This window comes from Hemicordylus capensis, chromosome 6 (assembly GCF_027244095.1).
Source record: "Hemicordylus capensis ecotype Gifberg chromosome 6, rHemCap1.1.pri, whole genome shotgun sequence".
NCBI lineage: Eukaryota > Metazoa > Chordata > Lepidosauria > Squamata > Cordylidae > Hemicordylus > Hemicordylus capensis.
Window position 1 is genome coordinate 131182567 of NC_069662.1, and position 27251 is coordinate 131209817.

The 27251-nt window shown below is 43.1% G+C and overlaps 1 protein-coding gene across 1 annotated transcript in view; it reads right to left on the reverse strand.

Annotated features, from left to right (window-relative positions):
* Window positions 1–21722, reverse strand: part of COL1A2 (collagen type I alpha 2 chain) — a 91599-nt gene extending 69877 nt beyond the window's left edge. Inside the window, exons 1-6 of the mRNA XM_053264704.1 lie at window positions 21554–21722; window positions 9157–9167; window positions 8607–8624; window positions 7686–7721; window positions 3511–3594; window positions 2110–2166 (exon numbers count right to left, since the gene is read on the reverse strand). Coding sequence (XP_053120679.1) covers window positions 2110–2166; window positions 3511–3594; window positions 7686–7721; window positions 8607–8624; window positions 9157–9167; window positions 21554–21722 — 375 coding nt within the window. The remainder of the gene's footprint in view (window positions 1–2109; window positions 2167–3510; window positions 3595–7685; window positions 7722–8606; window positions 8625–9156; window positions 9168–21553) is intronic.
* Between the last annotated feature and the right edge of the window lie 5529 nt (window positions 21723–27251).

Consider the following 27251-nt stretch of genomic DNA (forward strand, 5'->3'; position numbering starts at 1 on the left):
GAGCTTCACACAAACATCCGTACTTGGGGTAGCCCTGACCTATCTCCGTAGGGCTGGTTGTGTGGACAACCTTACTGTATAATGCCAGTTTATGTGCCTGAAGTACAGGTCTTGCAGTACACGGAGGACTGTTTCTCCAGTTCACACATCTCATATCAGGTCTGGCTTTTCTAATGTTACTGAGAACACAATTTTCTTCTGCCACTTTCTGACCACTTGGATTCGCAGAAATGGAGGGCCACTGACATGTGTTTTTAATTTTTGTTTAATTATGTTTCCAAAAAAATGTTGGACAAACACCACTTTAGTATTCTCCAGAAATGATGAGAATAAGAATGAACCACTCCCACATCCTTTCCCCATGCTTCTGGATCACTTCTGAAGCATGGGAGGACCAGAGAAGAGGCACATTCTCCTAATAAGGGTATAGAAACAACATCTGTTCATTGGGGAGTGGGATATATGAATATTCTCTTCACACTTTGAATGTGACCTGGAAGCATGGGCAATGGAACCATTAATTACGTGTCTTCAAGAGAACATCCAAGTGGTCCTCCATTTCCATGAATTCAAGTAAAACAAATACAAATGTGATACAAACCTGTTATGTGTATTTAAAAAATACCATGCCCATTGTGTTGAGGTGAATGAGTTCACTCCAGGCTTCCATATAATTTACATGACTAGAATTTATGGTCAATGATGTTTTTTCTCCCCATTCTCAAGTCATATTTTATCCAACCTTGAACACAATTTGAAAATACACTTGTGATTATCAGTATTTTAGTATGGTTAACTACCTCATGCTCTGTGATTTTTCATTTCTTCCTGACGATGATTTTGCTGTCTGTTTTGATTTTGTTAAATGTGATTAACGGTTGGACTCTGTTTTACTGATGTGAGCTGCGTAGAGCACTTTTGATTAGGTAGGGAATACATTATATAGATCTAACCTAAGCAACGTAATTGGAAGTTAATTCCATTAAAATAAAATAAACACCTTTAATAGGGTTTGCAGAACTTACTTGGGTGTTTCCTCTGTTCCAGACCACATCTTAGATGGATGGATTGGCCAGCTATGCATCGTTCTAGCAACCAACATGGTGCCAGTTCTCATTTCTGCAAACAAGGAGTTGCCATGTGGCTGATCTACCTGCATCTTCCTAGTTCTAAGATGCAGTGTGGAAGTGATCCCTGGTAAGAGATGTAAACTTCCTCCTGCCACACACTCTACCCTTCCATGCCACAGCCTGAAAGGAGGGATAGCTAGATCCCACTTATACATGCTCATATCATGCACAGCTTGCAAGAGCCAGAGTGGTGCAGGGGTTAGAGTGTTGGACTGGGGTGACACCTGAGTCCAAATCCCTGCTCAGCCATGAAGCTCACTAACTGGCTCTTGCGACAGTCCCAATCTCTCAATCTAACCTACCCCACACATTATTTAAATACATTAAATAAATAAAGATAAGACAGGCAATAGTCTGTGTCTCCCTGCCAAGGATGCCTGACAGGGAGACACAGTGGGCCTTGCGTTGCTGCGCTCTGATCTGTGAGGCTGTTATGCACATCAAGTAGCTGTGGCACACTGGGAAGAAGGTCCCTGTGCGTGGGTTGCTCCTGGCTGGTGGTAAGCCCATACTGATTCTCTTGTTACCTGTGAGAGGAGAGCTGGTCTTGTGGTAGCAAGCATGACTTGTCCCCTTAGCTAAGCAGAGCCCGCCCTGGTTGAATTTGAATGGGAGACTACATGTGAGCACTGCAAGATATTCCCCTCAGGGGATGGAGCCGCTCTGGGAAGAGCAGGTTTCAAGTTCCCTCCCTGGCTTCTCCAAGATTGGGCTGAGAGAGATTCCTGCCTGCAACCTTGGAGAAGCCACTGCCAGTCTGTGAAGACAATATGGAGCTAGATAGACCAATGGTCTGACTCAGTAAAAGGCAGCTTCCTATGTTCCTACATGCAGGGCATCTGTACCTTGTTAGCGGCATGTCACCGGCTCATACCCTGTGTTGTTATGAAATGACGAGTGGATACATTTGAGATATTCCAAAAGGAGCTCGAACTTGTGTATAAACGTGTGTGCGAAATTAAAAGAAACATTTGCTTACCATTGGTCCAGGGCCAAGATCAGCTGCTTTGGCTCCATCGTACTGAGCAGCAAAGCTCTGTAGGAGATAAAAAGAGTAGAAAGTAATATAATGAAGAGCTGCTTCTGCATGAAGGAATATGCCCAATGAATATGTCAAAGGCATGCATACCTTTGACTTTATGTTAAAGGAAACAGTACTCTAGGCCTTTACAGCTCTGTTTTACAGCATCACAGGTATCAAAGTACACCTTTGCAGAGGCTGAAAAGATGGTTTTGCAGATATTTGACCTGTTTATTGTTCAGTTCTTAAATTAAAGATGATCATGAAACATTATATTTCATTTCATTTAAGTATATTATTATTACTATATTTTATTTTACAGATTGCGCAGCTTGATATTTCCATGTTAGGTTTGTTGAAATTAATAGCAACCATCTTCTAGGAAAGCTGGCCAACCTCTCTGGGCAAAAATTTAGGGTTTGAAATAATAAGCCTAACACTTTAATTAAAATAGCCTGATTTACAAAGTGCAGCAATAGGCTTTGCACCGAACAAATCCTACTGGCTCAGTGGGATAGCATTGGCTTACACGGAAATATTTCTGCTTGCAGTCCAATCCTACTCTGAAATAAGACCAGTGAGTTCGACCAGTGAGTTCAATGAGACATATCTTCTAATAAGGAGGGTTAGGATGACAATCTTAATTTGAAATGATCTCATTTTCTTTCCAAACAAAGGATATAGGATCACAAACTCCAAACTGTTTTAATTAAGCCTTTTAAAAAATCAGGTTTAGATCAGGGCTTCTTCTACTTTATTTATTTATTGAATAAATAAATAATAAATATTCTGCTTTGGTTAATTTTAATTTATGCCTATTTTGACATTTGTGTAGATCATAGTCTGAGAAAGGCCAGCTTGAAATTTCTCTCAAGAAAGTAAAATTGGACACAGAATTAGCAGTATGTAACTCTGTATCATGTTAAAAAGAAAATTATAGTCATGTAACGCTGCATGAAGTTTATAGATAAGTGACTGTAGTGAGGACATACAAAGCCAGCAGCAAAAAATGTGTGTGACTTTGTGGCCTTACTCATCCGTATGAGCTCATTTAAATAAATACCCCAAAGAAAAACAGCTCTTGCATTTACGGAGTGAAGGGACACAGGAGGAATCCAAGTAAAATGAAAAGTAATATATTACATGTTCCTTCCTTGAGTGTATAGCTCTTTAAGGAACTTCCTATCTATGGGTCATAATGGTACTTGGAGGGCACACCTGAGAATATAGGGTCAAAGATACATCTTGGCCCCACATTTAAAATGCTGGGCCTTTTATGAGGCGTTTGATATTGATATGTGTCACTTGGTGCTATGATGCATCACCAGACTTCAAGAAACCAAAACTTTGGATGCTTACTTCGCCAAGACCGGGAGGACCAGGGGGCCCTGCGGGGCCTGGTAGACCATCTTCACCATCTCTGCCTGGTGGACCTGGTGGACCCTGTGGAGGGGGGCGGAATATGCATTGTGTTAAAAAAAAAGAAAGAAAGAAAGAAATAGCTAGAGGAGGTCTTGAAGCAATCAAGCCAAAGTAGCATTGTACAATCCAAAATCTCTGTCTACATACTTCACAGTTTTTGAAACTGGTATTGATTATATTGATACATAGTAAATGGAAGCCTTAATGGCCTCAATGTGGGGAGAAAGATAGCCACATTAAAGGTTTGTGAACATATAACAACATTAAGACTTATTCACATTAAACTTTTATCATGGTTTTAAAAAAATGCAACAGGACATGTATTGTGGCAGTGCATTAAGGTTCAAAACTCTTCCACCAGTGGCTAGAAAAGATGACCTTTGGAGGACAGAACCCAGATAATGATTAGACTTAGGATAAGCCCATACGATTCCTCTTTATTCATCTCTTGATGCTACCTAAAGAGATACAGGATGGCAAAATTGGGCTAAGGATAATTTGTACCCTGGATAATTGAACAAATTACTCAGGGAAATGTGTGCTTTCAAAGACCTTTCCATAATGGTTGTTTTATATAAAAGTGAGATTGGGTGACAATGGATTTGTCAATACAAAGCTTGGATGTAAAAACACGCCATTTCATCATATACACTACTCTTCTTAAACAAAGTAGACATGCTAATTCCTAGCATTTTCCCAATATTATTTCTGAACTAAATAATGAAAACAGCACTATTCAACGCATTGAATAGTATAGCATAGCATAGTACTCACTATGCCTCAATTTTCAGAAGTTTTCTTTTGCTACAGCTGTTGAAGACTCTATATATCATAGGCTAATCAATGCCATTAATACAAAGTGCTGACCACAGGCATCACAAATTCTATCATAGGGGAGATCAAAGCCACTATTTTACTCAGTCTGAGTCCCAAATAACACTAATTAAAACCTTTTCATTGCTAATAGGCTACCTAGACCCAAAATCTACCTCGGTAATGGGGCAGGGGTGGAATGGATTTAGGCAGAAATCTTTCCCAAATTGTCAGTGTCAGAAGTCAGACATTACATTGTAAGTGCCTACAAGTGTCTGTACACATTCACACACGTTTATGTGAATGATTGTGTACATGTGTTCATTTTAAAAGCACAGGCCCCCTCAAATGTAGGACACAGATAGGAAATGTACTGCTATACATACACTGAGCACGTGTGAATAACTGTACATGTGTACAGATCTGGATGTGTATACACTGTACACAGATTGTACATGTGATGAACATAGCATGTGACTAGTGCTAGAGTCTTTTCTAAACTACTTCCAGGTCATTTTTCATGACCTATGACAGATGTTTATGCCTCTGCTATCAAGTATCCATTATACAGCCCGGTGAACTAGAAGAGGCCTTCTATGCAACAGCAATGATAGGCATTTTTGGCATCTTGAGTAACTTGAACTGCCATTTCACATGGTCTGTGCTGGGATAATGTGGGGAGAGTTTGCTCTGTCATATTTCTCCCTGATGCATCTGATTATGAATTTGAATTAAAAGATGGGTTCTGGATCAGTCAGAAGCATGAAAGCTTCTAACAGGTTTTGATGCATATAGATATTTAGACATGCTGATGGAAGGGCTTTCTAAGCATTTCACACAGCACAGACAATGTCAGGCGAATGCCTCGGTTCTTTGGCACACAGCCCAAAATCAGGCCTTCATAACGCATGGCCCACCAAGCCAAACACAAAATGCCAGTCAAGTATGGCAGCCTATCACAGGCTCAGGAAACTGACTGGTTTTTGTAGGCTGGCCTGGGATACAAAAGTTAGGGGGAGGGAAGAGGGCGGGGGTGGGGTGGGGCTGTTGTCAAGCACCTGGCAGGCTATAATACGTAGCTGGTGGGCTTTGTGAGGCACAAGTTATGTTGTGAGGCAAAGGTTATGTTGGCCTACACTACATGTTGAACAGTGCAGTGGTTATTTTAGTCTAGACCACACCTGAGGGAAGAATGATGAACCTCAAATGAGTACTGAAACCACATCTTCAGTCACAGGCTACCAAATGCCTTGGGCCATTTTAAATGTAACAAAGTCGCAAATGCATATTTATCACTGCATGTACACATACTGGGGAACAATGGCTACTCCGGGCTCCCTAACATATGCACCAATCTCATAATGTGGTGGGAAACATGCATGTGCCCTGCATGCACACATTACATTTCTACACATACATATTTAAATTGATGTGGGAAGTGGGGTCTAGAATCACAGAGTTGAAGGGGTCCTACAGGCAAGCTAGTCCAACCCCTTGCTAGATGGAGGAAGTCCATTGCTAGAGTGCCCCAATGGATGGATGTCCAGCCTCTGCTTGAAAGCATCCAGTGAAGGAGAGCCCACCTGCCACCCCCAGGAAATTGGTTACATTGTAGATCTGTTGTTATCATTAAAGAGTTACTTCTAATGTTCCACCAAAATCTACCCTCCTGTAACTTAGGCCCATTAGATCGAGTCCTGTCCTCTTGATCGGCAGGGAACAAGTGCCTTCTTCTATGTGACAGTCTTCAGGTATCTGAGGAGTACTAATACATCCCTACTCAATCTTCTGCTCTCCACACTAAACATTCCTAGTTCTTTCAACCTTTCCTCAAAGAATGTGTTTCCCAAACCCATAACCATCTTCACTGCCCTCCTCTGAACCTGTTCTAGGTTATCTACATCCTTCTTAAAATGTAGCAGCCAGCCCTGGACACAAAACTTCAGATGAGGTCAGACTAATGTGGAATAAAGTAGAACTATTACTTCTCATGACAATGGCTCTGTTAATGCTGCCTAAACTCGTATTAGCCTTTTTTGCAGCTGCATGACACTGCAGGCTCATGCTCAGCTTGCGGTCAACTGCAATAATTATATAGCAACTGCATCTTTAAGGCTTGGGCCATAAGTTGTATTCTTGTATCTTTGTGATAGAAAGCCCACTCCAACCCCTTAAAATGTCATCTCAGCATAGCCCCTTATTCCCACCTTTTGCCTTACAGTAAATGAGGCACAGCAAATGTGTGTTCTTCAGCTAACCTGTGTGTATGTTCTTCAGCTAGCCTGTATTTTTGGAGGGAACCTAGTAAGTGAGATTTGTGAGGAAATCTGGTGGGAGGGGGGAAATCAGGAGTGCAGTGTAGTACCAAGCTAATGATGCATCTGTCTGAATGGAGTAGGCAAGGGTGGGGGAGTAGCAGAAGGAGATCTTTGAGTTCCTAAGGCTCTGTCACAGTGGTCCTGAAAATAGCGGCCTTCACAAAGTTATATATGTCCAAGTGATGGTAAAAACAGCCTTGCGTTGAGAATTAGCAGAATGGTCACATCTGCCAGTCATCTGTTGGCTACAAATAAGGTGCTATCCAGCTTGCAAGAACCAGTAGGAGTAAATCGTAAGTATGGATAGATTGTGTGCGTATAGTCAGCAGAGACTAATGGAGAGGCAAAATTCCTCCTGGTTGGCATGTATATTTTACAGGGATGGTTTTTAAACCCTTGTGTGAAGAGTTCTTAACCATGTGCTCTACTTAATTGAATTTTAATTTCCTTATCAAGGTGCCATGATCCTTCACTAATCATGTGGTCATGAGCAGGACTTTTCACCCAGTGAAATATGTTTTATAACACATACATAACCATCAGTCTCACGCATTTAGTGGGATTTTGGAACAGACTTCAATCCTTTGGAAGTGTCCTTTCAAGCCGTTATACGGCAATACTGGTTTCCCAGATACAGACCTCAAAATTATTCAGCTCCACTGACCTCACCCCAAATGCACACACGTTTCCCCAGGTAAATGTGTTCAATCACAAAGAGAGTACATTTATATGAACTAGGCAAGGAAACCAAAAACCATCCTAATAATTGTAACACTGTACAAAGTGCAGTGCCCTTTCACATCGGCACATGAGGGGTGCACAATGATTTTAAATCACTGAAAAATTTAGTATCAAAGTTCAAATAACTGAGGTTTTCCACCCTCTCTTATGCATACAGCCATGACTGATGAGCTATCCCCCCATTTATCTAGTAATCATTAAACTGTAACAAGTAATATGGACACAATAATGGGACTTCACCCTATCTCCTTGTGGTCCTTTGTCTCCTCTGGGACCCTGAAAAAAGAAAAGAAAAATATAACTTGTGGGGTGAGTCTCTCAAGCAAACTTTTTAACCAATTGTATCGGTTAGACTAGTCCATTAAGGAAAACGTGAAAAAATACTCTATCCTATGTATCACTGACAGACATTATTAGTAGTTTGCCGGTAGTATAATTTAATGAGAAAGGAAAAAAAGACGAACACACTAGTACTTTCATAAAAATTGAATGATCAGTGGCAATGCTTACACAAATAAAAATCTGCTATTGATTAGTTCTTTGATTATACATCTAATCCCTAAAACAATCATGTACATTCCTTAAACATATTTCATAAACAAATAATTTGCACAAGTCTTGAATATCAATAATTTTTGAGAAAGCCTACATTTTTTAAAGGGGAAAAAACCCTAATTTGTTAGGTTCATTTCTTTTCTGTGAATCCTGATTCAACTTGAATGTACAGAACATCAGATTCTGACCTCATCCCTCTTGGAATAGAATCTTACATACATCAGAAATCTCAATAGTTTTAGAGAAATGTATGTTCAACTACGTAATGTTGTTCACAGTTACTTGGAGTAAACTCCACTGAAGTCAGTAGAACTTACTTCTGTATACACATGCCTATGATCAGGCTTTCATTGTGCTTAGAATCTCAGCTATGCTTCTAAAAAGTTCATTTGAAATTGATAGGATTTATTTCCAAGTTCAGGTTTCTGTTTTGGATTGACATTAAAGTAAATGGGACCTGATGTTATTCTTTAAAATACCATTTTTACTATTTTTATTCTTTAAAATACTATTTTCTAGACCTTTAAAGAGGTCTAGAGTCTCTTTAAGATTCCTATGGGACTATATCTCCAAAATTGTTATATAAAAACTCTTAAAATTGCTTACCCTCCGTCCTCCTGTTTCCTAGAAAGGAATGAATATAATGTCAAAGAAAATCTAAAATTATCACTAGTTCATTGCAAATTCAAGAATTATCCAGCCAACTTAAATCAATCTTTATTTAGCAGATAAAACTAAATTAATTAGCATTTGCTATATCATGCAAATGAGATACTGCATTATCAAAATCATACCTGCATTCATTCATGCTTTTCTGATGCAATGAAGCTTTTAAAGATACTCTGTCTTGGAAATCTGCTTATCGGTATCCAAGTGTTGTCAATGCACCGTGACTCTTGCTAGTACTACAGTGGCTGTGCAATACCCTCTCAATCTTACATTCACCTCCACAGGTAGCTTTTTTTCAAGAAGGATGCCCTATTAGGATATTAGGGGTGGGTACGTTTTTGGGCAGTCCCTTGGATGCTTAGTAACCAGCAGTTTGGCCATGCATGTTTTAGGTACCGTGGTTAGTAATGGCTATTCTGAAAGATTATACACAATCTCCTCTATACAACAGGCTGCACAGCATATTTTAAAGAATAATTGTACTGACCTCATCTACATCTGGAAAACAAAAAAGGAAAAAGAAAAAAAAACAGGAAATTATAAGTCACAAAGCATTTTGCATTGAAACCATCGTGATCATAATTCTTAAAATGAAAATGATTTCATTGAACAGAAAGACTAACATGAAATCCAGTGTTCAGCTGATTCACTTATGATCACCACAGCATGCTGCTGAGGGCCCATTCAAATTGGAAAGACATTTCCAAAGCACTTGTGACTGATTTTAAAATATATATTTAATAAAAGGTTACATTTCACTTTATAAAAGTCAGAGCCAGGTTCCAGAGGCCCGAGCATGGAAAACTGTCGGGGAACTGGGGCTTTCTGGCCCATTTTCATGCTGATGCTCCTTGCACCCCAATAAAAGCTACTCTTGAAGGTGAGAGGATCCCCCGTCCAGTGAGATTTGATGTTGCATGAGAGGAAAGAGGAATCCCCTTCTAAGAACTCACAGAAGAAGCACTTTCTGCTTCTGGTCTTTGGACCGCAGCCATAATGGACTCTAGGAAGCTGACCATGCAACACCCCTTGTAAAGGCCCTCTTTAAAAGAAGAAGCACATATATTTCAGGAAAGCCAATGCCAGCAAGTTCAGGATTTGACCTTATTCAAGTCAAGGCTGCTGTTCCCAATATTCTTTTAAATAATGCTTAAGCTACTTCTGTTTTAAGCCTCCTTGATCAGATGATTATGTCATATACTACAATTCCTTGAATACTATTACTGGGAGATGATACAGAAACTTTTGCAATTCTGAAATTTAGATATTCATCCACAAATAAATTTGCTTTCTTTTTCAATAATTATTCTGCTAAGCTTCAAACTAGAGAAGGAATTGTCCCAGTGCATAAAGTCCAGATCTTATTATAGGCCAGGATCCAGATAACTAGTTAGCTGCACCCAAGAAGGCTTTAGATTCCGATTTCTCAAATTATTATTATTATTATTAATAATAATAATAATAACAATAATTCAATTTCTATACTACCCTTCCAAAAATGCCTCATGGTGATTTACACAGAGAAATAATAAATAAATAAGATGGATCCCTGTCACAAAAGGGCTCACAATCTAAAAAGAAACACAAGATAGACACCAGCAACAGTCACTGGAGGTACTGTGCTGGGGGTGGAGAGGGCCAGTTACTCTCCTCCTGCTAAATAAAGAGAATCACCACGTTAAAAGGTGCCTCTTTGCCAAGTTAGCAGGGGCAAATAGCAGCCTCTCCTGCTCAAAGCATGGTAAAAAAAACTACTTTTGAAACTGAGTGGCGTTTTGGAAGTAGTTTATGAGGAAAGGAATAGGGTCTGCTGTTCCAAGAAAAAGATCAAAAATCCTATTAGGCATGCAGACAGCAGCTCTTTTGAACCAGTTGTAATACTGTAACTGTATCATACTGTAGGCCTCCACAGCACTGCACCTTTTGAAAATGGGCATTTTCTGATTTTTCGAATGAGGCCTTGCAGATATGGTTGCCAGGCCAGGCCAGCAGCTCTGCCTGTCGCTTTAAGGGCCCAGAGACAGAGAGGAAGGTTGCTGGAGTGGTGGTTCTTGTCCTGCTCCTCCAGTGGTGCCTTTCCCCATCCTCCTCTGCTTCCTGCTGCGAGATGCAGCTAGGTTGCTGCTTATTACGGAAGGCAAGAGAAGTGAAGCTTCCTTTGGAGCAGCACAGAAAAAAGCGCCACTGCTGCTATTCCTCCTCCGTCAAGCAGAGCTTCCAGTTTGGGGATCTGGCAATAGTACCTGCCCCTACAGATTCCTGTGCCACAGTGACATCAGAGTGGTGAGTCTGAAAAGCCCAGAGAGAACTATTACTTGCTCTGAATGGCAAGAGTGCATGGTCTAGTGGAGTGCATGGTCCACTGAAGTGAGCAAGTGAGAAGGGCAAAAGTGCTTTAAAGCTATATCCCTACTAACTGAGCAAAGAGGCACCTTTTTAAAGCGGCGATTCTCTTTTTTTGAGAAGGGGGAGAAGCCACTGGCCCTATCCATCCCCAGCACAGCATCCCTCCACTGGCTGTTGTTGGCATCTGTCTTATGGGGACAGGGGGCCATTTAAAAAAAATTATTTATATCTATGTAAACCGCTTTGGGAACTTTTGTTGAAAAGTGGTATATAAATATTTGTTGTATTTATAGATTGTAGTCCAGGGGTTCCCAACCTTGGGTTCCCTGACGTGGCCAGGGATGATGGGAGCTACAGTCCAATGATGGCCATTGGGGCTGGGGATAATGGGAGTTGTAGTCCAGCAATAATGGCCATTGTGGCTGGGGATGATGGAAGTCACAGGCCAACAGCACCTGGGGACCTAAGGCTGGGAACCCCATTTAAGTCAAATTGATTGATGGAGAGCCTGTGGATCTCTTGTTAATTTCTCAAATGGACCTTTTAAAATTTAATAATGCAGAATGGTGATAACAGAAGGTTTAACTGATCTGAATCAGAAGAACGCTCTTAGAAAAACAGGTCATGGTGGAAATGACTAATTTAGTACATTCTTATTATCTTAGGCAGATTCATGCACATTTTAAAGCACCAGATTATTATGTCAAAATCATGTTTCTATAGGATGATGGATCCCACATTCTTTTTGATCATGTTCTTTTGGGAAATGGAGCTTGCTAGGGAGGGGTGGCTTATCAAGAACTGCATCATCATGAGAAGCTGGTGCAGTTTAATAGCTGAGCTGCAAATTAGGACTTCTGTTGGACTCTTTCCTCTGCTTTGAATTCACTGGGTGGCCTGAGGCAAACTACTCAGTCTCAGCTGCAATATGAGGATATATTTATTTCACAAGGTTGTTATAAAGATCATGTCAAGGTAACACAGGTGAAGCACTTGGATACTAAAAAATGCTATACAAATGCTAAATCGTTTGGGCAAGAGTATTTCTCAGTTTGACTACGCTGGCAAAACTGCCTTTCTTTCTCCTTGCCACTAGAGGGAGAAGTAAATCTGAAGATAGTTACCATTGTGGAAGGGCGTATAACACTGATGATCTATAATGCAGTTTGCAAGACGATGGTCCTCAATTATTTCTGGCCAGTGGTTAATCATCAGTCTCATTAACCCTAACACAGGGCTGCACAACTTCGGCCCTTCAGCTGTTTTGGGACCACAACTCCTATCATCCTGAGACACAATGGCCAATAGTCAGAGATGATGGGAGTTGTAGTCCAACATCTGCAGGAGGGCTAAATTTGTGCAGACCTGGAAACAGAATCCCAGTCTGATAATGTGTTTTAATAAATCCAGTCGTCTGTCAGACAATGTAAAGGCTTCTTTTGCAGTATATGCAGGATTTGTCTTATGCAATGTACGAAGTAGTCGAGGAGTTACTGACTCATGGATGTGCTGTCTAAGCCAATTGAGGACTATAACCTGTACATATTAAGAGATACAATATAGGTTATAGTTCTCAATTGGCTTAGACAGCACTGTAATATAGGTAAGGTGATGATAACATTTTTGTGGGTTAACTTCCATTCGTGTGACGTGGACGTTTTGGAGTCACACAGGACTCTTTTAGTCAGGTGTAGTGTTAAAGCTGTCCTGCTCCTACACCGATAGTCATGGTATAAAAGAAATGATCTCTCCAGTCAGAGTTTACCATCATACTCCGTGTGGTGTACAGGTGAGAGAATTTGGTTTGGATGCTAGAAACTGTAGTTTAAAACCATGCTCAGCTTTGAGGCTCAGACGTGACCTGGCATCAGTTACTATCTCAGTCTAACTGAACTCCTAGGACAGTTATGAGGATATAACATCGTTTTGACCTTACACTGAGATACCAATGTAATAAATATCCATTTGCTTGGACCAAGTTGGCAACCTGGGCTGTACAACTTTGGCCCTCTGCCTGTTTTTGGACTACAGCTCCTATCATCCCTGGCCAAAATGGCCAATATTTAGAGATGATGGGAACTGTATTCCACCATCTGCAGGATGGCCCAAGTTGTGCAGTCCTGGACTCCAGACCAAGTTGAATGTTCACTCACTACCTAGAAACAGACACGTGGCAGTTAGGAATGAAGATGATTTCAGAGAATATTATTTAGGTAATGACCTAAAAATGACTCTTTAGGATTGCTCTTGTGGCATTTTGTCAGGGAGAACATTATTTTGGGAAGGCTTTCCCCTATCTTCTCTACCAGCAGAGGTCGCTAGGGCTTAATAAAGGGTGACAGAAGATTCCTGGCATATCCATTAGGAATATTTGTTTATCCCCCCCACCCCACCCCTGCAAAAAAATCCGGAAAAGATCATATTTCTTGCCAGGTTGTTGCTGTTTCCCAAAGTGTCTTCTTCGCTTCCCAAGAAACATCAAAACCAAAACATTTTAAATGACTTTTCCCAAGAGAATCGCTCACAAGGAGTCTCCCCCGTCTCCTTTTGTGTGCAAGAAACTAAATTATCTCACAGAAATAATATTGTCACCAGAGGTGGTCCATCTGGACTCCACACTCTCAACGTCGGGTCTCCCGCGCTACCACTTTCCTCCCTCTAGAGGGCGCCTTGTGAGCATCTTCCGCAGCGCTCCAACTCCACAGAAAAAAATCATGTACAACGCCCTAAAAAGCGACTGCTTTTAAGGTTCTGGTGGTCTGTTATTTTCTACAACCCTCCTCTGTCATTTTAAAATAACGTGGATGCATTTAGGATATCTGTTTACCATCCCCATCTTCAACCGGGCTTTTTTTTTTTTCTTCAAACAAGTTTTAAGATTTCACTTTAAGTTACAGGTTCTGTTTTAAAATTCCATTTTTGGGGGGAAGGGTGGAGGAGGAGGAGGGGCGGAGTATGTGGGAGGGGAGGGAAGGGGAGACTGCTTGGCTTCTTGCCAGCACGACTACATATCTGAGCCAGGAAAAAGTTTCTGCAACTTTGGGAAAAGGTTAGGGAAAAGATCGTTGCCTGCTCCATTAGATGCGAAGGAGAGAGACAATTCCCGAACCACTTTGGAGAAGCCCAACTCAAGTCAATGGGGCAAAAGAGTACTGGGTTGCAGTTTCTTCCGTTTTCAAACCCTCCTAGATCTGTACTATAGATTTTCCACACTCTCCCCTCGCCCAAAGGGAACCTAGGGCGCAATCCAGGGGCAGGACAGTATCCCTCCCCCCTGCCCACCCGGCTCCAAACAATCTGAAGGCACTTACATTGACTGGTTGCTAGGCATGAAGCTACTGCGAGCAGCAACAAAATCCGTGTATCCACAAAGCTGAGCATGTCTACTTGCTAGACATGCAGACTCCTTGTGTTTCAGAGTCCCTGGTCGGTGGTGAGCAATTACCTAAGGGACGCAGGCATACAGTCGTGGTGGCGAGTAACTCCAAACTTAGCAGAAACCTGCTGCCCGGGATGCTAAAATAATATAGCCCTCGACGGCCCTATTTATACGGCAGGAGGTTCCCAGCGCTGGCAGGGCCGTCGAACGCGTCGCAGCCAATGGGAGAGGCGCGGAGCTGGAGGGGTGGGGGGTGGGCTGCGAGGAGCCGGGGCTCGTCACGTGACCGTTCCCTCCAACCTGTCCCCCAGCCGTTCTGGCAGCTGCCGGGAGGGATGGAGGCAGAAAGGGAGAGAGAGGAAGGGGGTGGGGTGGGATGCTTGGAGGGAAGGAGGGGGGGAGGGAGGCTGGAGGGGTGTGTGTGTTAAATTGGTTCCATGCTTTTTGAGGACGTGGACACTTTGAGGCATTCTAAAGGAACATCTGACTGGCTGTCTGGAACCTCTCTCTCCCTCTCCCCCCCCCGCCCCTCCTATATGTATATATTCTTTTGTGGGTTGCACGTTGGTTGGGAAACGTTGGGACTTTTATGCAGGCAGTCAGCAAAGCAAGGAGCGCTCAAAGCAGGAGCTGTCCAGGTCCTGCCATCAAGGTGAAAGGAGAGAGCAGGCGGGGCGCGAACGGGGAAGGAGACCCCCCAAAGCCACGCAGGCACCTGGATCCCGATGGTACTTGGGACACCCCAAACGGCTCAGCCTGTTCAGCGCATCCCAGAAAGCAAACGAAGCCTCGCTCCTTCCTTTCAGGCTAGTCGAGCCAAATCTGTATAGAGGCCACACAATCCATCCATCCCACACTCTCTTTGGAGCGGCCACGTCAGTGGGACTATTCTGGACGCAAATGAATTGTTGGATTGCAGCTTGAAAAATCGACTCCTCCTGTGCACTCTCATACAGGTTCCTTCTCTTCCCTCCCCCCCACACCTTTATCCCACCTACCCGCTTTCAGTCCTTCCACACCAGAGTATCTGGGAGGAGACCAAAGCAGCCAATGCATCAGCACCATCTTCACTTAACCAGGATGGTTAATCTTTTAGTTCATTAACAATATAGGTTTTATAATACCCTAGGGTGTAGGGGACACCCCCCCCCCACCCTTCGTATCTAGGGATGAGTTCCTCATCTATGCTGTTCTTTACAACCGTGGACATACACAAGGAACAAAAAATGTCTTCTTCCAATTTTTGGCTCTGTGCTATGTAACCATTTCACTTGAATCATATGAGTGAGTTCTACCTGATCCTCCTCTAGTAGGGTTACTCCCCCCGCCCCAAGTCTATGAAAAAAATCCTCTTTATATCCTGGGGTTAACCTATTGATTAGTCAGCATGTGATGGTTTAAAGACAGTCCCATATAAGACCTTTATCCAAAGTTCTGATCTTACTTGTCATCACAAAATAACCTAGTGAGAAAGGTTCCCATTTCATAGACAGGGAAACTGAGAAATAATGTCTTTCCAGTCTGAAGTTCAGCAAGGATCTGTTCTCTAGTCCAGATGAATCCATCTCATTGCCTAGCTACAGCATTGCTCCCCTCCCACCCTCAGCTTTCAAGGGGACTGTAGCTCCTCAAGGAATTTGGGAGCGGGAGCTTGTCAGAATCTAGCAGGGTCTTTGCTGACATCTAAACTCAGTTATGCTCTAATAAGTCCCGTTGATTTCAAAGGATCCAAGAAAACGTGCTTAAGATTTCAACCAAGTTAGCATCCAAATAGATCCTCCCCTCTCCCCCACCCAGATCTCCATTGCCTCCTTAGATTGGCTGGGTACTGTCGCCTCATCGATGGCTGTCCTGAGTTCCCCACTTCCACCCCTCCATAGCTGCCATTCTGTGGTGGCTGACGTGGTCACTCCAATGTGCCAAACCTGCTCCATCCAAAGGGGTGTCTCTTCCTTCTTGTCCCTCCCTTGGAGAGGCAGCCACTTTGGCATGTGAAGGGATGTTGCTGGCTGGGCCACCTCCAGCAGAGAAACTCCATTCCTGGAGCTGCTTCTCTTCCCAAAGATTCTGCAGTAGAAGCCTAGCTCACTTCATTCCCTCCCCGTTTCCCCCAAAAAGGGGGAGGGAAGGGAGATGCCTGCAGGCTGTAATTCTTCCATCACCACCTCCTTTTTTTTTTTTGTTTTTTTGTTACACTGCAAAGAAATTCTTGCCCAGTCAGAACAACCAGCAGTAACAAGTTAAACTGAGAGGGCCTGCAACTCCTGAGCATAGCGAAACCCACCAAGGCTTAGCTTGGGAATTTGCTCATGGATGGTGTCAGTGCTCAGTCTTGGAAAGGTGGGAAGCAATGATCAAGAAGAGAGCATTTCTAAGCATATGTAGAACTGCTATTCCTGACTGCTGAGTAACTATAGCCAGTCTAGGCACATACATTGAGGAAGCTAATCTGAGGGCAACCAAGATGGTCATGGGCACACAGCACCTTCCTTGTGAGGCAAGGCACGTTCGGTGTAGAAAAAAGGTGACAAAGGGGAGACATGATAGAGGTCTATAAAATTATGCATGGTGTGTAGAGAGTGGAGAAAGAGACATTTTCCTCCCTCTCTCACAACACTAGAGCCAGGGGTCATCCCATGAAACTAAGGGGCAGGAAATTTAAGACCAACAAAAGGAAGTATTTTTTCACACAGCACATAATTAATCTATGGAATTCTCTGCCACAGGATGTGGAAATGGCTATCAGCTTGGATGGCTTTAGAAGGGACTTAGACAAATTATGGAAGACAGATCTATCAATGGCTACTAGTCTTGATGGCGATAGGCTGCCTCCAGGCTCAGGATGCCTCTGAATACCACTTGTTGGGGAACAGCAGCAGGAGAGAGGGCATGCCTTCATCATCTCCTGCTTCTGGGCTTCCCAGGGTCTGGTGGGCCACTGTGGGAAACAGGATGCTGGTCTAGGTAGGCCTTGGGCCTGATCCAGCAAGTATTTTCTTATGTTCTTATGTGGCTCTCCAGTTGTTGTTGGACTACAACTCCCATCATCCTCCCCAGCTGCAAGTGCTGGAGAACTTCAGATTGGTCACCGGAGAACTTCAGATTGGTCACCCCTGACATTTCTCGCCCTTAAAACCTTTCCTTAAAACCTGACTTTTAACGGGGGGTTAAACCCTTAAAACCCCTCCAGGGTTCTGAAAGACAACATACTCAGCACTATTGATCTTCCTCTGCATCCTCAAAAGCTTGCATTGTGTTATGAAAAAAATGCTAGTATCTACAGCGTTTTATTTTTTTCTGGTTCAACCCTTTCAGCGAGGAGGAATTAATATTACAGACCCCAATGTTCCAAACATAGATGAGAAGCTCCCATTGCTGTTGAGAGTGCAGTGAGAAGTTTAAAATGAGCCCTCTAAAGGTGTCAACATTCTGTGCCACTGCTTGGGGCCTTAGCTCAGTGGTGGAGCATCTGCTTTGCATGCAGAAGGTCCCAGGTTCAATACATACACATAAAATTGACTCCAGGTAGGACTGGGTGAGACTCCTGACAGTGACCTTGGAGAACCATTGCCAGTCCGGGTAGACAATACCAAGTTAGAAAGACATTACTGAGCTAGATAGACAATACCCAGCTAGATGGGCAATACTGAGCTAGATGGACCAATGGTCTGAGGCAGTGTAAGGCAGTTTCCTGTGCTTTGCTCCTCCTGCTCCTTTCTCAAACTCATCATGTGTGGTGTGGGGAAAATAGCAAAACTCCCTCAGCAGGGAAAGCTGGAGACAGCTGGTGCTACCACTGTCCTACAAGATCAAGGTGAGCTGATTAGGAGTCCATTCAGATTTTAGTGAGGACTTTGGCTTATCCCAAATTTTTGTGGATTTTCTGAACTGCAAGAGTTTCGTTTGGACAACTCTTCCCATCCTCCATTGGACTGATCAATTGATCTGCTTCTGAAAGACAACATACTCAGCACTATTGATCTTCCTCTGCATCCTCAAAAGCTTGCATTGTGTTGTGAAAAAAAATGCTAGTATCTACAGTGTTAGTAACTACAGCATCAATCAATCAATCAAACAATCCACTTCTTAATTTACATTTCCAGTTACAGAAGAGTTGTATTTGACAGATTTCAGCTTTCTAACATAATTTGCTGAACATCCATGCATTTTTTCTTTTCCTATTTTCAAACATTACTAATGAGAGGTAGATGTCTTCTTTCATTCCATGATGGAGCCCTGTTCACCGAGGAATAACAAAAAAGCATAAGAAAGCTGTTCCAAAATGCAATGGCATACTAACTGCTTAGTGGGGGTGGGGGGAACCCACTCAATGGCATTTGAGACTGAATTCCATTTGATTTACTTCCTGTGCAGTAAACCATGTGCTGCTATATTGGTTGTACACAGTCTGTAACATGTCCTTACCTGCACCACTGCTGGGCTACAGACAAAAGAGGTGCATTCCCAAAACCCTGGAATCAATATTATTTGACAAATATTTAACTGTGGATATTGAGAGAGACTGACTGACATCAGAGCAGCCCTATTGAAATTTAGTAGTAACTCTTCAGTTGTACTATTCAGTAAGTCATTCGGGATGTCAGCCACTTTGCTTACCAACTGGTCAATAGTCCAATTCAGACATTATGCTGGTACATGGTTTGTGTGGATTATTGTACCTGTGTTCATTTTAAAAGAGAACCTAGATACATGTCCTTCAAATACATGCTACAGATAGGAAGTGTACTTCTGTACCTGCATTCAGCATAACATGGGAATAACTGTACCTGTGTACACTGTGCGCTTGTTGTACCAGTGTTGAACATAACGTGTGAATGGGCCTAATAATTTATCATTAGAGCTGGACATGATTGCTGAATACATATTTTACAAATAAGATCTTATATCCAGCTAAGGAACACTGCATGTTGATTTCTCGAACATAGATCCGGACATAGAACATAGATCTGAACAAATAGGGTCTTATATCCAGCTAAGGAACACTGCATATTGATTTTTATGTAAATAACTAGAGATAGAGATTAGTTTTAAGGTGCAACACTAATAGTAAAATATGCAATCATCACACTGCTCAAACATACCATTAATAAAGTAAACCACTTATTCAGTAAATTAAACCACTTTATGCAGTAAACCCCACTTTTACTTGGGTTTACTGCTGATCCCTCACCACTTCTGTAAGATGCTCGTAGCCTTTGCATGGTGGTGAGTGACTCTTGGGTGAGAGATTTGCTTCATTGCCACTATTTCTCTCCCATCCACCCCATCTGCAAATGTGTAGGAGACGACTCTTCAGGTCCACTGGAGCCAAGGGAACAACCATGAAGGGAGAGGGTGCAGAGGAGAAGGGGAGGAGGAAGAATTTTGCTGCCATCACCCCCAATAGCAGCCAAAAGAATAACACCAGGGCCACTCAGCAATGCCAAGGTGGTTCCCACAGGCACAATTGGGTCTACTATATGTGCGCTTGCACCCCCCACCATTATATTCAACACTAGGACAACGGGTGTACAGTGCACACAGGTACAGATTCATACACAGGTACAGTTGTCCATACAATATAAAGGTAACATGTGCTTTCAAGTTGGTGTCGACTCCTGGTGACCACAGAGCCCTGTGGTTGCCTTTGGTAGAATAAAGGAGGGGTTTACCATTGCCTCCTCCCACGCAGTATGAGATTATGCCTTTCAACATCTTCCTATATTGCTGCTGCTCAATATAGGTGTTTCCCATAGTCTGGGAAACATAGGGGATTCGAACCAACAACCTCTGGCTTGGTAGTCAAGCCATTTCCTATATTCATACAATATATTGAACACAGATACAGGAACAGTCTTCTTACCTCTACCATGCATTTGAGGGGCCTGTATTTTTTAGAATGAATGCAGATATAAGCATTCACAACTGTACAACAAGTACAACTGTCAGACATCTCTACACTTCTACAACATAACGTCTGAATGTCATAACAGTGGCATGTTATGTTCAGCACACATAAGATGTGGCAAGCCTGGGGCAGAGTAGATGAGCAGAACTCTGCTTTGATTGATTGATTGATTGACTGATTGATTGATTAAGTGTCATCAAGTCGGTGTTGACTCTTAGCAACCGAATAGATAGATTCTCTCCAGGATGATCTGTCTTCAACTTGGCCTTTAAGGTCTCACAGTGGTGCATTCATTGCTGTCGTAATTGAGTCCGTCCACCCTGCTGCTGGTCGTTCTCTTCTTCTCTTTCCTTCAACTTCCCCCAGTATTAAGGACTTCTCAAGGGAGATGGGTATATATATATATTAGTGTGGTATTTGAGCCTTGTCATTTATGCTTCCCCACCACAAAATCCAGGAGCTTTCAAAATACACTCTTTAGGCCAGAATGAGTACCTAATTTTCCATATAACCCACTTATTCATCCATACAACTGGGTGTGCTCAATTCACTCTTAAATTCATATTGGCTTGCATGCGCACATGCGCACACAAATGCACACAGCCCCAGCCAACATTACTTATGCTTAAGCCAAGCAAAAAAAACAACAACCCAAAATCTCTTTTCAATATTTGGATAATTACAATATTTTTTTTAAAGAACAACAACTATGGATATTTACATACCACTTTTCAACAAAAGTTCCCAAAGCAGTTTACATAGGGAAATAAAAAATAACAAAGGACCTCTGTCCCAAAGGGCTCACAATTTTAAAAGAAACATAAGGCAGGCACCAGCAACAGCCACTGGAGTGATGCTGTGCTGGGGCTGGATAGGGCCAGTTGCTCTCCCCCTGCTAAATATAACAGAATCACAACTTTTAAAAGGTGCCTCTTTGCTTGGTTAGCAGGGGACACTTTATCCTACATAAGCATTCTAATGATTGAAATCAAGGTGTGCACAATGCAGGTTATATGCAGATGACACAATCCTAGGGGGAGTTAAACTTGGGTATAACTATTCTCAGCCTCCTTGCCTAACTCTGCATGGAGTCAGGCTGAGAACAGTTGCAAGCATCTGCCAGCAGAGAGAAGAAACGGGGAACTGCAGCAGGGCATGCAAGTCACAGCATGCAAGGCAGTTCACTTTTTTCTTTGCTTCGAGAATGGGCAGATTAGACTTTCCGCAGCTGCTTCCAGGTCCATAACTTACACTGGAAAGTACTTGATGTTGTCACATTCCAGATGAGTTTTAAGACGATGCGGGCCCAGCTGAACTTTTCTTGGCTCCATTTCCAGACTCTCATATTTCCTTGCTCCCTCCAAGCTGCTAGAAGGAAAAACCAGGCTGCTGTCACTGATGCTGCAAGGAAGAGCTCCATGTTAATCAGGCACAGGGACTGTTGTGCATGCAGAAAAAGAGGTAATGCTGCAGCCCAGTGGGACTTGCTTCCATGTAAACAGGCATAGGATCAGGCTGCAAGGAAATTAACTGTCTGTGTGGAGATCTGTTACTGGTGCAACAGACGAACTCAGGAGAGATACAAGGAGCAATTGCTTTCTAGATTGCAGTGTGTGCACTAGATCTCTCATCAGACTAAAGGCGCAGTGCTCATTTGTTGTTGAGACGGCATAGTCTTCACATGATGGATTTGCCACTTCAGTTTTATATGGGTCTACCATGATTGTGTCAATACGCAGGAAGCCACTACAGTAGAGGAAAATGCTTGTGGGATGATTCATTTGGTCATTTTGGAACGCTGAGGATTGTAGTTCTCTGTGAGTGTAGGGATCTCATTTCTCAGACTCCCTGTGAAGCTACAATATCCAGCCTTCTGTGAAAGAAACCATGACACATTCCAAGCTAATTGGACTCAAGCACACCCTCATCTAAAGAGCTGGACCAATGAGAGCAGAGAGGATCTCCCTCCTAAGTTCTAAATTTTCAGTCACTGGGAAAGTCTGGTATGAAGCGAATGTTTCTGCAGACTTGCTGTGTGCACCCCCCCAAGAATTCAGCAGGGTTGTGGCTATGCCAGTGCAGTGCGTTGAGTCGGTTGTCAGGTGATGACTCTGCCTCTCTCTAAGGCAGGGCTGCACAACTTGAGCCCCCACATTGTTGTTGGACTCCAGCTCCCATCATCCCTAGCCACAGTGACCAAAAGTCAGGGATGGTGGGAGTTGCAGTCCAACAACAACTGGAGGGCTGAAGTGGAACACAGGGACATAGGCAGCTGCCATAAAACCGAGTCAGATGCTTGGTCCATTTAGCTCAGTTTTGTCTACACAGACTGGCAACGGCTTCTCCAAGGTTGCAGGCAAGAGTCTCTCTCAGCTCTATCTTGGAGATGCCTGGGAAGGAACTTGGAACCATCTGCATGCCAGATGGCCCCATCCCCTGAGGGAAATTTCTTACAGTGCTCACATGTAGTATCCCATTCAGATTTAACCAGGGCAGACTCTGCTTAGCAAAGGGGACAATTCATGCTTGCTACCAGCTCAAGACCTCAAGACCAGCTCTCCAGTGCTGCAGCCTCCCTGCTCTAAGGTCTCATCTTGGAGGCCATAAGAACAGGCAGCAGTAGGCCCTACTGTTGTGCAGTTCTAAGGGTCCTCATGGTCATCCTTCTCTCCTTGCTGCTGCAGTATAATGGGCTCTAGCTATACTCTTTAGCTAGTTGGCCAGAAGAATGGGATAAAGCAGGGGTTCCCAACCTGTGGTACTCCAGATGTTGTTAAACTACAACTCCCCAGCCATGATAATTTGTAGCTGGGGGTTATGGGAGTTGTAGTCCATCAACATCTGGAGTGTCATAGGTTGGGAACCCTTGGGATAAAGGATCGTTGGAGCAGCAGGGTCTAATATACCAAGGATGGTCAGCCTGAGGCATTAAAGCTGTTGGACTGCAACTCCCATCATCTTAAACGATAACAGTGAATAGCTAGGGATGATGGGAATTGTAATCCAACCACAACTGGAGGGCTATATTCTCTCTTGCTGTTTCTGGTGAACATCTGGGACTTAGGAAGATTAGGAGATGTGGCTTAGAAGTAGAGCATCTGTTTTCTATGTAGGATTTATCAGGGCATTTTCCACACAGGGCTTTTAGCATGCATCTCCTCTGGAATGGAGGGTGTGCGTTCATATATTGGCCAGATTTACTCCAAAGCCCCTGTGACCTATTCGGGAGCACTTCACACATGATTCAGGTTTTTCATTGTGTGTTAGAATGTAGCCTGATTTATATCCAGGTTTTAAAAAACCCCACTTTTTGCATCAGTTTTTTGGTACAGCTTTGAACTCGCTGTAAAACCTGCTGTGTGAAAAATGCCTAGGGCTGCTGGCTGAGATGCTATTTACTCCTGCCCCTTGTGGTGGTCTGCTACATTGCAGCAGCTTTTGAATCTCCAGTCCTAGCCCAGCTCAGCCCTGTGTACACTGTACACAGATCATATGAGCTTAATGTGTGAATAGGGCATGCTCCTGACCTCCAGGCTGCTTGACCTGTGATTCTTCTGCTTGGTTTGACCCTTGGCTCTGTTCTTGACCTCTGCTTATCACATGATCCTCCTCAGCCTACCCAGGCTCACCTCTAGCATGACTCCCACCTTCCCAGGGGCGTATCTAGGGTGGGGCAGGCAGGGCACGTGCCCCAGGCACCACTTGAAGGGGGGCGCCATTTTAAAAAATTTAAAAAAATTTAAAATGGCTGCCAAAAACAAAATGGCCACTGCGCTTGCTCAAATGGCCTCTGTGAGCCATTTGTTTTCAGCAGCCATTTTTTTTTAAAAAAATATATTTTGTAAAAAAATGGCCACTGCACATGCTCAAATGGTCCCTGTGAGGCCCTAGAGGCCAGTGGGGGGAGGGGGAACCTTTGCAGACCCCCCCACAGCCTTTAGGAAGCCCCCCAAAGGAGCTACAGGAAGCCCCCCGAAGGAGCTACAGTAATTTTTTAAAATTAATATAATATAAGTCACTGTACACATATTCAAATTGGCACTATGTACAGAGAATCGGGGCTTGTGAATACGGATCTGAAGCTTATGAGCTAGGATTGTATTCATTTGCTCTTATTTTGCTTCTTGTGATAAGTGAGTTAAATGTGATGTCTTGATAATATGGCTATTAATGGTGAGTTTGTCTTTGAATCAGTGTGAAATCCTTAGTATTAAGATCCACTGGGAGTTTCTTGCTCTCTTTCTCTCATTTTAACTATCTTTCTGAAATACTAGAATAAATTCCAAGCAGTGACACAGTTTACTCTTTATATCCTTTAATTATTTTCAGAGTATCTGGGAAAAGTCAAATTCTCTATTTATTTTAAAAACTTATGTAATAGTGATGCTACAATGCATAGTAGAGAATTAGACAGGCACTTCTGTTTAGTTTTCCAAGTACACCTCCACATAGTATTTGGGTATTTCATGAGCCCCAGCATATTGAAATGTGTCGTTTTCCAGCATTTTTTGGTCTGGCTACGTCCACTGCTAAATAGTATTAAAAAATTAACGAGCTTAACTTGTACTTTACAGCTGATATTATGGCAAAGTTATCTTAAAGATGGTGTCAGATGTTTGGACAGGGGGCGCAATTTCAGTGCTTGCCCTAGGCGCTATTTCCCCTAGATACACCTCTGCACCTTCCCCACCCCCACTCAGAATCTTGGTTGTTTGTGGGATTCTCTTAGAGGACCATGGCTCAGGATTGGCTTGTGAGGGCAAGTTGGCAGTATTGAGGCTATTTGTGGACCTAGAGGGCACCTTCAACCCATGGATCCCAGTTTATCAGGCTTTTTAGGAAGCGGAGAGTGGTAGTACAGGAGCTAAGGGGCTAGAGAATGGCCACTGAAGGCTAAGACTTTAGACTCCATCATGGTGCCTTGAACTGAGCTATTTGTCTGAACTCATCCCATATCAAGATTGCCAAGGTCTCAACATTCTTCTAACAGTAGGGAACCCTTGGAATTACCATTCTTTGAAGGGATTTCTAACAAACTGTTTGTACCTGTCCACTGTCTACACATGCCTATCAATGCTTTAGTGGCTATCCAGATAGATTGCTATCATGTGTTCTATATGGGTTTTCTCTGATGAGTGTTCAAAAATTTCAGCTGGTCCAAAATACAGCCATGAGATTCTAAGTGGGAAGCTTATGGAGCAAACAACTTAGATTACACCACCTTCATTGGCTTCTGGTTGGTTTCCAGGTCCAACTCAAAGTTCTGTTTTTTATCCTTAAAGCCCTAAATGGCCATGGACAGTTCTGGAAGAGATGAACAGTGGAACCCAGGCAAAGAATAACACTTAACTCCAACATAGCTTGATTTCCATATTGTCCTTAATAAATCCAGAAAGCTGAATTTAAAAAAAAACAACAAACCACCCTGAAAGAGAGGAAATCTCTCCGAAAGAATTCACCAAAGTGGAAAGAAATTACTCAGGCTTACCACAAGAATTTCTGCTTCTAATAAACTGACGTCAACGTTTGTTTTTTTTTAAAACCCAACAGAACTCTTTGTCAGGGCTTCTTAAAAGAAGAATTCAGAACTGCACAATATGTGAGTGTAATTTCTGTGCCTAGCATGCACCACTACAACACACATTGATGCATTTTTCTTGTCATGTACATGTACCGTGTTGCCTAGTCACATTTCGTGGCATTTAGAAGTTTACAAAAAATGGGAGAAAATCCTCAGAACCAGGAATTTGACAGCACTGGGAATCTGATAGCACTATTGCAGAATAGGGGTGTGCATGAAACCAATATGCCTGGTTTGGTTCGAGTCCAAACTGGACACGAAGGGAACCGGGCATGTTCAGTTTTGCCTCCCCACAAACAGACACCCCCCCCCCGGTTCTGCTTGAATCTTGTCTCTAAAGCAGAGGTCACGCTTGGTGCCCGGCACAGGTCACAGTCATGCTTGGCCACCCGGAGCCACACAGGCTGGCAGCCCAGCAACTACACCACCTGGGACAGACTAAAGAGGATTTGGAAGGCCCCAGGGTGTGTGGAGACCCTGGACTTTGGCCCGGAGGTCCAGGGGTAAGAGCACCTCTGGGAGCATGTTGGAGGGGAAGAGTTTGACGAATCCCAATTATAACAGAGCCTCATGAGCAGTAAAAGTTGAGAGTTATTTAAGATCCAAAAGCAAGTAAGCGTTATTAGGGAAGTTACATACTTGGATAGAAAGCCTGTGTGCTTGAGCTTTCTATCTTCATAGTGCAGAGGAGAGAGGGAGAGCTAATGGAGAGAGTTAATACATGGCTAATGGAGTCTGCAGCAGAGAAACTCAAGGGCAGTCTGGGAGCAAGAAAGGCAGAACAATAGGCCCTGAGAATACCAGTCTACCAATCATAGAAAGCCAGATCAGATGGAGAGATAACAAGAGGGAAATAAAGACTCTTCCTCCTGACACTACTCCTAATGCCCCTAGTGGTCACTAGGATAAAAAGTGCTAAGAGTAGGGATGTGCGAATCGATTCGGGTACAAAATGATTTGTACCCAAATCTACCTATTTTGGGCGATTTGTGAACAAAACAAATCACCCCTGTGCTAGTTGGCCAGATTCAGGTCCAAAACAAATCGCCCAGATTTCGGACCTGGGAAATGTGTAGATTCAGACCTCCATTTTGTGGCGAGCTCTCTTGCTGTCTCCATTTTGTGTCAGGATTTTTTTTTTTAAAACCCTGCCTTCCCAAGCTTCAGATTGGTGACTTGCAGTGTGCAACAACTGGCTGGTAATTCCCCCCCTGGTTCCAGACTGGCTCGTTTCCATTCAAATCTTGTGTTGCCAGGGGTGACTGACCCCGCATTGGCTAGGGGAAGGGTCCAAGAAGGGACAAGGATGGTGGGAGTTCGATGGGATTTTCAAATGTACTTAAGGAGGCAGGCAGCCACCGTTCTACC